This window comes from Sardina pilchardus, chromosome 8 (assembly GCF_963854185.1).
Source record: "Sardina pilchardus chromosome 8, fSarPil1.1, whole genome shotgun sequence".
NCBI classification, from domain to species: domain Eukaryota; kingdom Metazoa; phylum Chordata; class Actinopteri; order Clupeiformes; family Clupeidae; genus Sardina; species Sardina pilchardus.
In genome coordinates this window covers 8,919,748-8,933,403 of record NC_085001.1, presented here as the reverse complement: position 1 = coordinate 8,933,403, position 13,656 = coordinate 8,919,748, and the positions used below count along the sequence as shown (strand labels likewise).

Sequence of the window (13,656 nt, the reverse complement as noted above, 5' to 3'; positions counted from 1 at the left end):
GTATTAAAACATAAATCAACTTAATTTCTTGCACACATATGTATAGACTAGTAAATAAGGAATATGATTTGCCATCGTCTATGTGGTCATAGGCTACACTGTTTGAGTCTAAAATAATGGTAGGCTACTGTAACCCACAATTAGTTTATTGTTAAATGTAAAAAAGGGAAGATTTAATGGCATAATTACTGTCTTATTGCCTGATTAATCAAATCATTACAATGGTCAGGATTTCAACCCTGAGTACTTTAGTTTGAACAGGAGGTCACTGTCATTTTAAGTAATCAAAATTGTGCAGCAGTTCTACTTTTTTCCAAACTGAAGATGTTGGACAGAGGAGCTTCTTACAGTCTACGGTACAGTGCTAAACTTTGAACATGATAATGCTGGCAGGAGTCAGTATTTTGATCCACATCCATCCAACCCAAATAGATATGGTCCATACTGTACATGTAGAATTACACTTCAGACATTTTCATGTAAAACAAGTCTTAGAAATAATGACCACACCCTCAGAATAGATATCAACAACTTGTATATTTGAAGCTGAGTATATTGGCATAAAGGCTAATGTTTTCATCACTGTAGTTCCATTGAGTGACATGAGCACCACTAGAACTGTGTTCTAGGTTCCAGAAAAGGATCATGTGCACATGTTTAACAAAAGGAAAAAAAGGGTAACATAAAACAACAAAATTCCACTTCAGTGTTCCTGGGGTAGGCACAATTCTGATGGGAACAGGATGCATCGGAGCACCAACAATCCTCTTCACGCTAAAAAAAAGAACTGAAAAGAAAGCACACACAAAGGGGGGAAAAAACATGCAGCCCTGCTCACACACAAATAACTGAGAAATCCAATACATATCATTAATGAGAAATACATATTTACATGAAATAATCTGTATTATTGTTTTTTTTTTTTTTGTCTGATATATTCCCTTGTTGAATGTCAGTGAAGAGAAAGAAAAGAATACCACTCATAAATGTTTTTTTGCTTGGCTAGTTTAGGGTAAGCAACCTGTTCAGATACTGCTTCGAGAGGCAAAAGAGCAAAATGGCAACTACATATATCTTAACCATCCCTTCAAAGCAATGACCCAAAATCCTGACTCATTTTAAAACAGATATAGATCTGATAGATATAACTTGTTCACACACACACACACACGCACACACACACTCCTGAACACATTACACATTCACGAAAAAGCAACAGTCTCTCTTCACACCCTTGAAAATCACTGCTTTCAATGTGTGCTTGTGGTATGTGCTGCTCTTTACATTCAAGTGCAGAAAAAGGCAGGTATGAAAAGCATCGATTCCATCAGACGTCATAGTCGTTAGCACAGGAAACCAGTCCTGTGGGCCATTAAACACAACACCTATGAATACAACTCATCCTCTAGGGCTGGTCGGAGTGTGTGCCACACAAGTATGTGACTAGACAATTCAATTTGAGCCCAACTGGCGCCTTTAAAGATGAGGAGGAAAAAAATATAACCATAGCAAAATACAGAAAACAGAGGCCAAAAAAAGAAGTTCAACCTTTATACAATGACTGGAAAGGTAAATGAGTGACTAAACTGAATGCGTGCTGAGAGGCAAATGATACAAACTCAAAGGCGTGTCAGACAGCATCGCTCCCACCCCCTCTGTGCCCCCGCCTCCCGCTCCACGTCTCTCTTCCGACGGATCCCATCGGATCCCATCAGATCCAATGGGATCCACAGTCCATAGCTCAGAGTCTGTAGCGCTGGGGGTACCAGCCCTGGGGTGGCGGGGGGTGGCGGAGGGGTGTGGATGGTGGTGTGGGGGGTGGTGGGGGGGGGGGGCCTCAGTGGCGGGGGGAGATGGTGTGGCGTCGGGGGGCGTTGCTACCGGGCCCCGTGTAGCGCTCGCGGGCGTGCTTCTCGCAGAACATCTCGTCGGCCACCCAGAAGTGGCCGCGCATCTTCAGGTTGAGGCCGCACTCCGTGCAGGTGTAGCACTCCGGGTGGCGGAACCGGTCGTCCATGATGCGCACCACCTGCGTGCTGAGGAGAGGAGAGGAGAGAGCCCAGGGGTCAAACACCAGCGGAGACGGAACACACACACACACACACTGACGCAAACACACACACACACACACACACACACACACACACTCATACCCAAACACATGCACAAAGCCTCACAGACAAAGACTAAATACCACAATAATTTAGAACTGATGAGAATATTACATAAAATACAATTACACAACTACATTTGCACAATTAACAGGTGGTGAGATCTCATGATCTCATATGCCCCTCTTCACCCCACCCACACACATACTGTACGCACATGTACGAACACACACACACACACACACACACACACAGACACACACACACACACACACACACACACGGATGCACTCATACACGCGCATGCACTCACACACACTTTTTCTCACACCTTCCACTCCATGCGCAGGTAGATAATTAACTCCGATTTTAGGGAACAGTTGGGCCCTGAGGGCACAGAGTGGAGTTCACAACACTGCAATGCAATCACACCGCATTGCACAACGCTCACAGAGAGCAAATAGCGGCCATGCCGTTCCGGTCACAGATAGCGTTCCCGGTAACCTGAAGTCGCTCAGCTGCGCTACGAGAGAACTCATGATTGATTCATCGAGTTAAACACAATGAAAGCGATTTTTCCATTATTCCTCCTGCGCTGTGGGATTTTTGTTCTAACTTCATCATCTCTGGCAACGTTTTCAGGCCACAGACAGCACAACAACAGAACACGCTGGAACAGGCAACATGGCTGTTTTAGATTCTTACACGATGTTGTTGCCGCACTTCTCACAGACGTGGTACTTCTGCACTCCGGCCACCGAAGAGGAGGCTGCGAGGGTGGGCTTGGGTGGGCTAGAGGACAGCTTCCCGGGGAAACGGACGGCAGCCTCTGTGTGTGCAGAGAGAGAGAGAGAGAGAGAGAGAGAGAGATTAAATGTACAGTATGTATAAATGTTCTGCTTTGGTAATGCAAACATATTTGTCATGCTAACAAAGCTGAGAGAGAGAGAGAGAGAGAGAATCGTTTTTAAAATCATTATGAACGCTTTGGCAATGCATCATGTGATTCGTCGTGCCAATAAAGCATATTTGAATTGAGAGAGAGAGAGAGAGAGAGAGAGAGAGAGAGAGGGAGAGAGGAAAAGGTCAGGAACATCCAAAAACATCCCAGATAAGAGCAGAGAGTCAGACCTAACAACCTGCTGGGTTATGAGGGCCAGAGAACAGCATGCTCAGGTAACCCAAAGAGAAGCAGGATGGCTCATGGGCACCTGCCTACCCAGCGTAAAAATACAGAACATGTGTAATTAAGCTTCTGCGGGCGCAGGGTTGTTGACTACATGTTGTTATTCATGTTCCTGTTGATGTAGCTGTACTCTTTCATGACTGGATTACAATGATGAGTATAATAGCCGTCTAAGCTAATGCTTATTAAAAGGTGTCAACCGCTGATGACAAACGGCCTTGATCTGTCCTCAACAGTCATTTTACTTGCTGACTGATCTGAGCGCAGTAGTTAAACCGTAGCATCACTGGTGCTTAGAACACGATACAGATAACAATCGCTGCCCTGCAACCAGTAATCCTCATGATCCTGTGGCTTCGCTCTGTGTAAACGCAACACTGAGGTCTCTGGGGCAGCCGTGGTGTACTGGTTAGCGCATCAGGCTTGTAACTGGAGGGTTGCCGGTTCGATCCCCGACCAGTCCACCACGGCTGAAGTGCCCTTGAGCAAGGCACCTAACCCCTCACTGCTCCCCGAGCGCCGCTGGTTGGGCAGGCAGCTCACTGCTCTGGGTTGTGTGATTCACCTCACTGTGTGTTCACTGTGTGCTGTGTGTTCACTAATTCGGTTAAATTGGGTTAAATGCAGAGAACTGAATTTCCCTCATGGGATCAAAAAAGTATATATTCTATTCTATTCTATTCTATTCTGGAGGTGTTAGCTGTTAGGTGTTTTTCCAAACGTGAATTCTTCCTCCTTCCTTGTTTGCCTTCCCCTTAAAACACGTTTTGTGAAGACCGTGCCACCAGGCCCATCGTTGTCAGGTCATTAACGACATGACTGTGGATTTCAGGTTGGGTCTTTTCCTGCCGAGCGACAGGAAAAACAAGAGGCCTCCCTCCCCATCTCCATGCTGACCTTGAGTGAGCCGGACATCTCCATGATGACCTTGAGTGAGCCGGACATCTCCATGATTAAGACCGAAGGCCAGTGTGGGCTCCACTCAAAACAGCATGGAACTGGTTGTCAGTCCAGTCCGATCACATTGTCAGAGTGCTACTGCAAAGAGAAAGCATGACCCTGTGCTCTTATCGCTGAAAGGACATCTTTTGTCTAGACGGACTTTATCGGGTGAAAGTTAGTTTGTCTCCGCGCTCTTTGGCTCGGACTGCCTGACTGAAACTGGACTGACGCCACAGTGACACACACACACACCACGTGCACGAGCCCTGGACCCTGGTGTCCCACTGACTAACACCGTACAGTACAGAGCTCTCCTGGCAACAGAAACCCCCGTAAGGGAACCTGGCGGACGCTCGTCTGGATAGATCATAAAACATCAGTAACATGATCTTTGGTGACACGCATTATCCATCTGCTTTACGCGGGCGGTGTATATCTTCTATGGCTCTGATAATCCCCAAACATAAACTGTTGTTCTGACCTTCTTCTACTCACGCCGAGGGGAGCGATGAAACTTTCGACTTCACTGCGCCGCCGTGCAGCGAGGCAGCTTCACGTCTCGCCGCGACTGTTACTCGACGCTTACGACCTCGCTGACCTGTCCTATACGCCGCGCACTTTACAGTCGCGTGTAAATCACCGCTTATACAGGCGCGCTGCGCGCAGGTCCGGGATCAGTGAGAGAGAGGGAGAGGAGAGAGAGAGAGAGAGAGAGAGAGAGAGAGAGAGAGAGAGAGAGAGAGAGAGAGGGAGGGAGGGAGGGAGGGAGGGAGAGAGAGAGAGAGAGAGAGAGAGAGAGAGAGAGAGAGAGAGAGAGAGAGAGAGAGAGAGAGAGAGAGAGTGAGAGAGAGAGAGAGAGAGAGAAATGGTTTGACTTGGCCTGCAACTTCCTTTCTGGGGCTTCCTGCCACATGTCTGATTGTAACCTTTTGCTGCGATTCCAGTGTGTGCTCCAAAGGTGGGTGCTTAAGGCAGCATGCCCAGCATATCTCAGGAGGAAGGCAGACAGCAGGAGTGATGGATGACGGAGCAGAACCCCCCCCCCCCACCTCCACCCCTCCACCCCTCCTCTCCTCCACCCCTCCACCCCTCCTCCGTCCTCACCTTTCTCGTCTGCCTCCAGCACTTCTTGCAGCATGCGGAAGGTGTTGGACTGCCGCGGGGCCGTGCGCGACTCCTTGTTCTCCTGGATCATCTTGTAGACCTCCGAGTCTCGGTCGAACCGCTGCATGGCTGGATCGGCGCTGCAGAGAAAAAGAAAGAGACAAAGAGAGAGAAAGAGAGAGAGACAGAGAGAGAGAGAGAGAGAGAGAGAAAGAAATGTGAGTCATTTGGAAAAAGTTGACCACAAAATCAGAATAAATGGCTGCCTCATTAGTGGGGTCACGTGCGCTGAGCTGTGCCCGGTGTGTCCGGCCAGGTTCTGGCCTGCTGGGGGAGCCGCTGCGCATATGGACGCGGCTGGCGCGGAGTAATCCTGCGGAAATGAGGATGGGGTCTGCAACATCGCTCGGCTTAACGTGAAACCTGACCCCCGCGACCCCAAAGCCCACAAATCATGTCTACATTGCATCCCCGAGACACGCTTCATGGGCTTTCATCCTGGGAGCACACACACACGTACACACACACACACACATACACGTACACACACACACACACATGTACACACACACACACACACATGTACACACACACACACACACACACACACACACACACATACAGTACATGCAAATACACATAATACACATACACATAAACACACATACAGTACATTCAAATACAAATACGCATAAACTCAAATACACATACACATAAACTCACATACAAACACACACACACACACACACACACACACACACACATAAATACACACAACATGCATGAGCCCCATGATGCATCCCTTCCCAAGCCATTCCAAACGCCTGTTGCGTTCACCAGTGAAACTGACCTTGGGGCAAGAGCAAATAGCAGCGTAATGAAAGATAAATACCACTATCTCCTGAGTGGAAGCGCTCTGGCATTAGCTTTGCATAAGCCTGCCGAGCAGGATGACAAGCCTCCAAAGGTATCTCTCCGAGAGGAGTCCAACCGGTGCAATAAGTGAAAGCGGGTGCAGGGGGGAGGGGGGGATGTGTCATCTCACAGCGTGCCACAGACGTAATCTCGCTGAAGACATTCAGGCGTTTGCCAAAGGCGGCTTTTGTAGTTTTGGTTCTTGGGCGTCGAGCTGGGACTGTGGCTAAGGCTTTCCAGATTCTCCCACCCCCCCACACACACACTCCCCATTAGGTGGTACTAGACATGACTGGGCAACCTAAATGAAGCGCTCCCCCGCTGTTTGACTTGAGGGCAAAAAAAAAAAAAAACTTGGATGGAAAGAGCACACCAGGATGCAACATTTCGACCGGGCATGAGTACTACCTTCATGCCGGCCCGCCGCCGCTTTCAACTGACATTAACGGGCCCTTTTCATAGAGACGTGGGAACAGTTTGCAGAAGGAAAATTATCGCCGTTAGCTTTTGAGGTCTCCCGACCTTCTCACCCCCAGGGAGGGTGGGCTTTTAAAAGGAGAAAAGGGACAGTGCTGACCCTGAGGGGGATGGATCGTTTCCTGTCCCTCTTAATTGGCTAATTAGCGGGCCAGTACAGTAGGGCCACAAAGGGGCTCCTTTATGGGGCATTCTTATATACTGCTGTGGTGGAAAACATAGTAAACTTTATGGCAGATTCCTGGTCATTATCGTGGCTGCCTTTTCCGTGGGCCTACAGGCATCCGCGGGCAGCACTGAAACGCTGTCTGTGCTGGCGGCTGCTCTTGACAAAATTCGACGGAATTGACACGCTATAGACTGAGCTGTGAATAAACACGCCCACGAGGTCCACACAGAGGCGCAACTCACAGAGGAAACGCCAGTGTGAGTGTGAGTGCGAGCTCCCCATTGTCTTTTGACCATAAACACGTACGCTCGACACATACTATACACTCACCCACCCCACTTCTCCTCTGTTGTGACCCTTCCCCACCACACCCCACCTCACCCCACCCCACCTCACCCCACCCCGCCCCACGCATTACTCACACAGAAAGCCATTGTTTCCATTCGCCTGCACACAAACACAGGGAAGTACGAATGGATACACACACGCGCGCACACACACACGGCAAACACCGGAACACAGTCAACCGGTCTTGGTTTGGCTTTGGGTAACCTGTCAATCTAGACCTGCTCGGCCACTTCTCCGAGGTCTGTTTATCAGACGTGGAGCTGAAGCCCATGCTGACATTCCAGGTGCAGCTGCGGAGTGTTTACATTGCCGTGTCAAAGACTTCCATGGAGCCAGAACTCGGATGGCATAGTAGTGCATCAGTGCCATCACCTCTCGCTCTCCCCCTCTCTGTCCATCACCTCCCTCTCTCCCTCTTTTGCTCTCTCCCCCTCTCTGTCCATCACCTCCCTCTCCCTCTGTCTGTCTGTCTATCTGTCCGTCTCGTTCTCACTCCCTCTGTTGTTTACCAGGCACTTGGGAGCCATAAGACACTGCTACACTTTTATTGACCAACGGAGCAATTGACCACTGCCTTGTGTTTTCTCCCCCTTGTCAGTGGGCCTGTTGATTGATTCTGCACTGGGAGCAGCTCAGACATGGGCCTGGCTCGACGGCTCGACGGCTGATGGCTGATTTAATAGATTGGGGTCCCGGGGGAGAACAGCTGAAATAAAAGAACATGATTTGCGCAGATGGGGCTTTTCCTTGTGTGAAACTGGACAGACAGAGACAGAGACGTATGTTTTTGGCAACCACCACCCCCACGCCACGAAACTAGACGTCCCGATTCACACCAGCTCATCCTGCTCCCGTCCAACTATCCCCCGAGGCCTCTGCAGGCGTGTGAGCTAATTGGGTGTGGCAGCTTTCCCCTGAGCTGAAACCTGCATGACAGGAGGCCCCTTGATGGCCAACACATACTTCTGAAGGTGAGAGCAAGACAGGGGGAGAGAAAGTGACAAAGGGGAAGAGTGATAGACAGACAAAGTGAAAAAGACAGAGGACAACAGAGGCAGAGCGAAACAGAAAACAACAAGGTGCTGCAAGAACAGGAGAGTAGAGAGTAGACAGCTGACGGCGCTACCTGAGCGGATAGTAACAAATGAAACATGTTGATCAGGACAAACAGTCCGACAGGGAAAGGAGATAAGACACTGGCAGCACATGAGAGTGAGTGACGTGAATGAGCCGCTCAATATAGCAGTGGGCAGCAAGTGGCTCAACAGGTTGGTTTAGAGAAGTGGACATTGCACAGGACGATTGCTCCCAAAAGCAGCCGCAGCCGCAGGCGGCCTTTGGACACAGCCGGCCCCAGTGTGAAACGGGACACTCGGAGGATGACAGACGGCCAATAAATCCCCCGTTCCCAGCGCACGGCTACGGGCCACGTTGCGCTGCGACACATGCTTCAAATGAGAACCAGACTGGCTCCGGGTGACTGACTAACTCGTCCCGCCTCCTGCCGAAACATCGTCCCCATCTTCCACCCTCGCCTTCCACCAATCCCGCACCACAACATCATCCCATATTCCACTCTCGCCTTACACCAATCCCGCACCAAAACATTTCCCCATATTCCACTCTCGTCTTCCACCAATCCCGCACCAAAACATTTCCCCATATTCCACCCTCGCCTTCCAACAATCCCGCACCAAAACATTTCGCCATATTCCACTCTCGTCTTCCACCAATCCCGCACCAAATCATTTTATTCCACCAATCCCGCGCCAAAACATTTTCCCATATTCCACTCTCGCCTTCCACCAATCCCGCACGCAAACATCATCCCATATTCCACTCTCGCCTTACACCAATCCCGCACCAAAACATCATCCCAGTCCCCTCGTCACCCACGTCCTCTTCTCCCTCAGCACCCTCTACTGACCGCAACACAGGACACTCGTGGACACTCCAGGCTTCTAACACAACACGAGCACAAACAGGACGCGAAGACTTGTGTAAATATGTCCTATGGCTCAGGGGGAAGAGAAGAGGGGTAAGCTGGACTCGCTGATCTGAAATCCAGCTCTATTTACCACTAAACACTGACATGCCCCTCGTTCACGTCATGCCTGGGGCATGTTTTCATATCCCAGCGCAAGCGGGCCGCGGAGGGGAGCAACGCTGGAGCATCTCGGACCGTTGTGCTGTCCGTGGTCCAGCCGAGGGAGGGGGTGAGCATGGAGGTTGCTCAGAGAGCTGTCTCTCTCCATGTTCGTGGGCTTTCTTCTTTTGGTGCGCTTGTTTTTTTGTTTTTTTTCTCCGCCATCCAGAGTTGGCAGCGTGGCGCTCCGATTACAATCTGCCGAAGTTTTAACGCGGCTCTCTGAGCGCGCCTGGGGCTGCGCTGTGTTGCGTTGCGCTCAAAAACAACAACGATAGCATCACCTCCGAGAATTCCACATCAGAATTTCAGAACTCGGGCTCTCTCCCCGAAGTGCAACGCTTGCCACACTAAATGTGTTGTTTTAGAGTTACATCGCTTCCTGACAGAAAGAGAGAGAGAGTGAGAAGCAGAGAGAGAGAAAGAAAGAAAGAAGACGAAAGAAACAACCCTTCTTTCTAAGCCCACAGAGTGGAAAAATATAGCAAAAAGTCTGAAGTAACTTACCTCAAGTTCAGGAGAGGGAAAAAGAAGCAGAAACAAAGAGGAATTCCTTTACAGTTAGCTCAGCCAACTGTTTCAAATAGAGCCGTTTCTATGGCTCTCCAATGTGCTGTGACAACGTCTGCTGTTGCTTGCTCTCTTTTTCAGAGCGTGTCTCTCCCACTCTGAAAACACGCACAGCCACTCACAAAACACACATCACCAATGAGCGCACACACACATGCACGCGCACGCACACACATACACACACACACACACACCTCTCTCTCTCTCTCTCTCTCTCTCTCTCTCTCTCTCTCTCTCGCTCGCTCGCTCTCTCTCGCGCCTAGACATGACACGGGACTGGAGCAAGTTTCAGTCTGAAAGGTGTGCCCCTATGTAGCCCCTCATTGGCTGTGCATGGAAATGGGTGGTCTGCATTGGGGAATGTAGACCTGCTATTGGCTGTCATGAGGTAGGGGGGTGGGAGAGTGTTCCACAGAGAGGTTGCTGAACAGGCTGGGGACCAGAGAGGGTGGGGGGCCAATTAGGGGAAGAGATGAAATAATCCTTTTCAGCAGAGCGCGCACGAGAGAGAGAGAGAGAAGAGAAGAGAAGAGAAGAGAGAGAGAAGGAAAGAGTCAGCAAGAAAAAGCATGATGATGCAAAGGCAATGACATGGTTGAGAGAAAACAGAACAAGAGAACAGAACAAGAGAAAGAGAGAGAGAGAGAGAGAGAGAGAGAGAGAGAGCGAAAAGATGAGTGAACAACAAAAGACAGAGAGAAAGAGAGGAAGAGAGAGAGAGAGAGAGTCGTACAGAGCGGGACTGGGAGGAGAGCCACAGTCTGACTCGTCACAACAGCAGGCCAGCAGAGCCCACAAGAGAGGGGGCCAAAATAAACCCTATCGGAGTTCTCCCCTGAAACTCCCCACACATGACAGCAGGCAGCGGGGAGGGGGGGAGCTGAAGAATGAGAGAAAGGGAGAGAGTTGAAGAAAGACAGATAGAGAGAGAAAGAGAGGGAGAGACCCAAAGGCAGATACCAATTCCTAAAGAAACCAAAAGAATGCTCCATGGAGGGGCAGCATACTATACCCCCCCCCCCCCCCTCTCTCTCCTTCTCTCACCAGACATGACAGAGAACACAGTCTGCAGGAAGTACAGAAATATAGAAATGGCTTCATACTCTGTGAATGTCCCCTACACATCCACTTGCTCTATAGGGGATAATATACTGCACTGGAGACAAGACTCGCTCTCTTTGTTGTGGTCACTGCTGGTTGAACACACGTCGGTCATTCTCTAAAATCATGCACCCAATTCAACTGGACAGAAGCCCTTGGGCCAGTCCTTCTTCCACACTGGTCATAGTTTTTACTATCCTCTTTCGCCACCGACCTTCCTCACGTTAGAATCTTCGCCATCTGGTGTTTGTGGTGGAACAGACTCAGCTTGATGCTTGGCTTGTAATTCTGCCTCATTTGTAAGTGGGAATGAAAACTCCTGCCAAACGGATGAATCTAAACGGTGCCCTGGTGGAGGAGGGCATCGCTGTGTGTGCTGTGGTGTGAAGAACACACTCGGCTTCCCGCAGCTATAGAGCGCACATACTGTATGAACAGCTAGGGGCCAATTGGTAAATTAATGTGCAGGCGACACCTACAGTATGCGAGATGCAGAGTTTTCTATAGGACGCCACAGCTGAGGTCTTACAGATCGAACTATACGTTCTGAGCCTTTAAAGAAGAGTAAAGCCCTTGGGTCTACTGGAAGGCAGTTTGTGTAAGGGTACACACTCTCTAGCCCTGAGGCACTCACATGGAGCACAACGTATAGAGCCCGTCTGTGGAGCCTGGAGATCATATACACTCACTCACGTGTTGCTTGATATGTTTTGTGCAAAACAGAGCAAGCAACACGTGGGTGAGCGGATATGATATGGGTGTGTTTGTGTGTGTGTGTGTGGGGGGGGGGGGGCGTGTTAATGGTGATGAATGGCCATCTCACCTGCGTCTGGGGGATACGGACATCTCGCGGTCCACTGGGCTGTGGGGGGAGTAGCGGCCAGGAGGGGTGGGAGTCCGACTGGAGTTAAACCGCAGGTCCGGAGAGGAGAACTCCTGCATGTGGGAAAGAGAGAGAGAGACAGATAGAGGAGGGGGGACGAAGGAGAGGATGAGGGATGAATGGGGGATAGGAGAAAGAGAGAGAGAGAGAGAGAGAGAGAGAGATGAGTGGCACGTCGGCATTCTCCCACCATCTCGGCTGCTCTCCTGCTGAGCCACCTGCAGCTGTTTACCGCGTGGATGAAAGCGCTGCGGAGCTGATGGCCAGCGAGGGCCTCTCCAGCATGATGTCGCAACACCGGAGCGAGCGCGCAGCAGTAGCCAGATAAACCATCCGCCCACCCCCACCCCTACCCACCCGCCAACCCCCACCCCCACCCATCCGCCAACCCCCACCCCCACCCCTACCCAACCCAGCACCGCACCGCACCGCACAGCACCGCAGCTTTCACCTCCACCAGCCAGGAGTCCAGGAAAGTTACTTCATCGCACGGACTCCGACTGAGGTGGTCTGGGAGTCGTAAAAGGAGGCTGAACAGAGTGGAGGTGAAGGGCTGCTCTGGTGCGGTGGGGTGCGGTGGGGTGCGGTGGGGTGCGGTGGTGGGGGGGTGGGGGAGCGCAGGAGGAGGAGGAGAGTGAGAACAGATACGGGGTGGAGACGGAGGGTGGAGGAGCTGGGTGACCCAGCAGAACAGGTGGAGGAAATGCAGTCCAGATGCTGAAGGCATGTAAGCACGAAGACGCGCTCACAAACACAAAGCGTGCGCACACACACACACACACACACACACACTTTCACACTCAAACACACTTACAGATGGATGCATTACAGTATGCCTGCATGATTCTTGCCTCCCTCATACCCCTACTGTACATGCAATTTCACACAAACAAAACAAAAACATTCTAAAACTTCAAGACTCCATGCTAACATCCACCACTAACTTACCCCCTCCACCCACCTCCATCCCTAACCCCCCCCATCCCACACACACACACTCACATATTTCTTGACACCTACTCGCTCACACAGAACTGGAAATTCACTCTCCGTCTCTCATACACACATGTGTGAGCAACATGTGGACGAACGTTCCCGGGTCCCTCTCCTCTCTCTTCCCACACACTGACTTTGACATTCACACGCAGACACACACAATTTCCAGAACCGGTTACTGTTATAGGAAAAATAAAACAGTTTCTGCTGGTCCGCCCCCTGGATCCCGGGCTCATAAACATGAGGAATATGGCTTCTAATTCTGACTAATGCTCCGAAACAACCTGGTTTGAGTCAGACTAGTGCTTCCCTGCGCTGGGCTGCCTCTCTCTCTCTCTGTGAGGGGAAAAAAAGCTTCCATTGACGGAACCACTCCCCAGATTCCTGGCAGCTTACTCGTCTCTCTCCTAATCAATCTCACATTTATCTCCTCTTTGAGTCTCTCTCTCTCTCTCTCTCTCTCTCTCTTTTTCTTTCTCTCTCTCTCTGCATCCCTTTTTCCCCTCCCTCTCCCACATACATACACAGACACCCACATGCACACACATGTACACACATGTGAACTCACACACACAACCAAACAAACACACACACACACACACACACACACACACACACACACACACACGTCAGCTTCGTTAGCCCTTGATTGCTATTTATATCTTTGGAGGTTTTTCCCCCCCTTTAGCCACGGCGAGATGACAGAGA

General features: G+C 50.4%; 1 protein-coding gene across 3 annotated transcripts in view; it reads right to left on the bottom strand.

The window, feature by feature from the left end:
- Nucleotides 1–518: 518 nt before the first annotated feature.
- The window catches only part of pdlim2 (PDZ and LIM domain 2 (mystique)), a 54,831-nt gene continuing 41,693 nt past the window's right edge, over nucleotides 519–13,656 (bottom strand). For all 3 annotated transcript variants that reach the window (XM_062542633.1, XM_062542635.1, XM_062542634.1), the window contains 4 exons: nucleotides 11,893–12,005; nucleotides 5,344–5,483; nucleotides 2,817–2,940; nucleotides 519–2,036 (listed from right to left, as the gene is read on the bottom strand). In XM_062542633.1, the coding sequence (XP_062398617.1) occupies nucleotides 1,838–2,036; nucleotides 2,817–2,940; nucleotides 5,344–5,483; nucleotides 11,893–12,005 (576 nt within the window). In that variant the 3' untranslated portion in view covers nucleotides 519–1,837. The remainder of the gene's footprint in view (nucleotides 2,037–2,816; nucleotides 2,941–5,343; nucleotides 5,484–11,892; nucleotides 12,006–13,656) is intronic.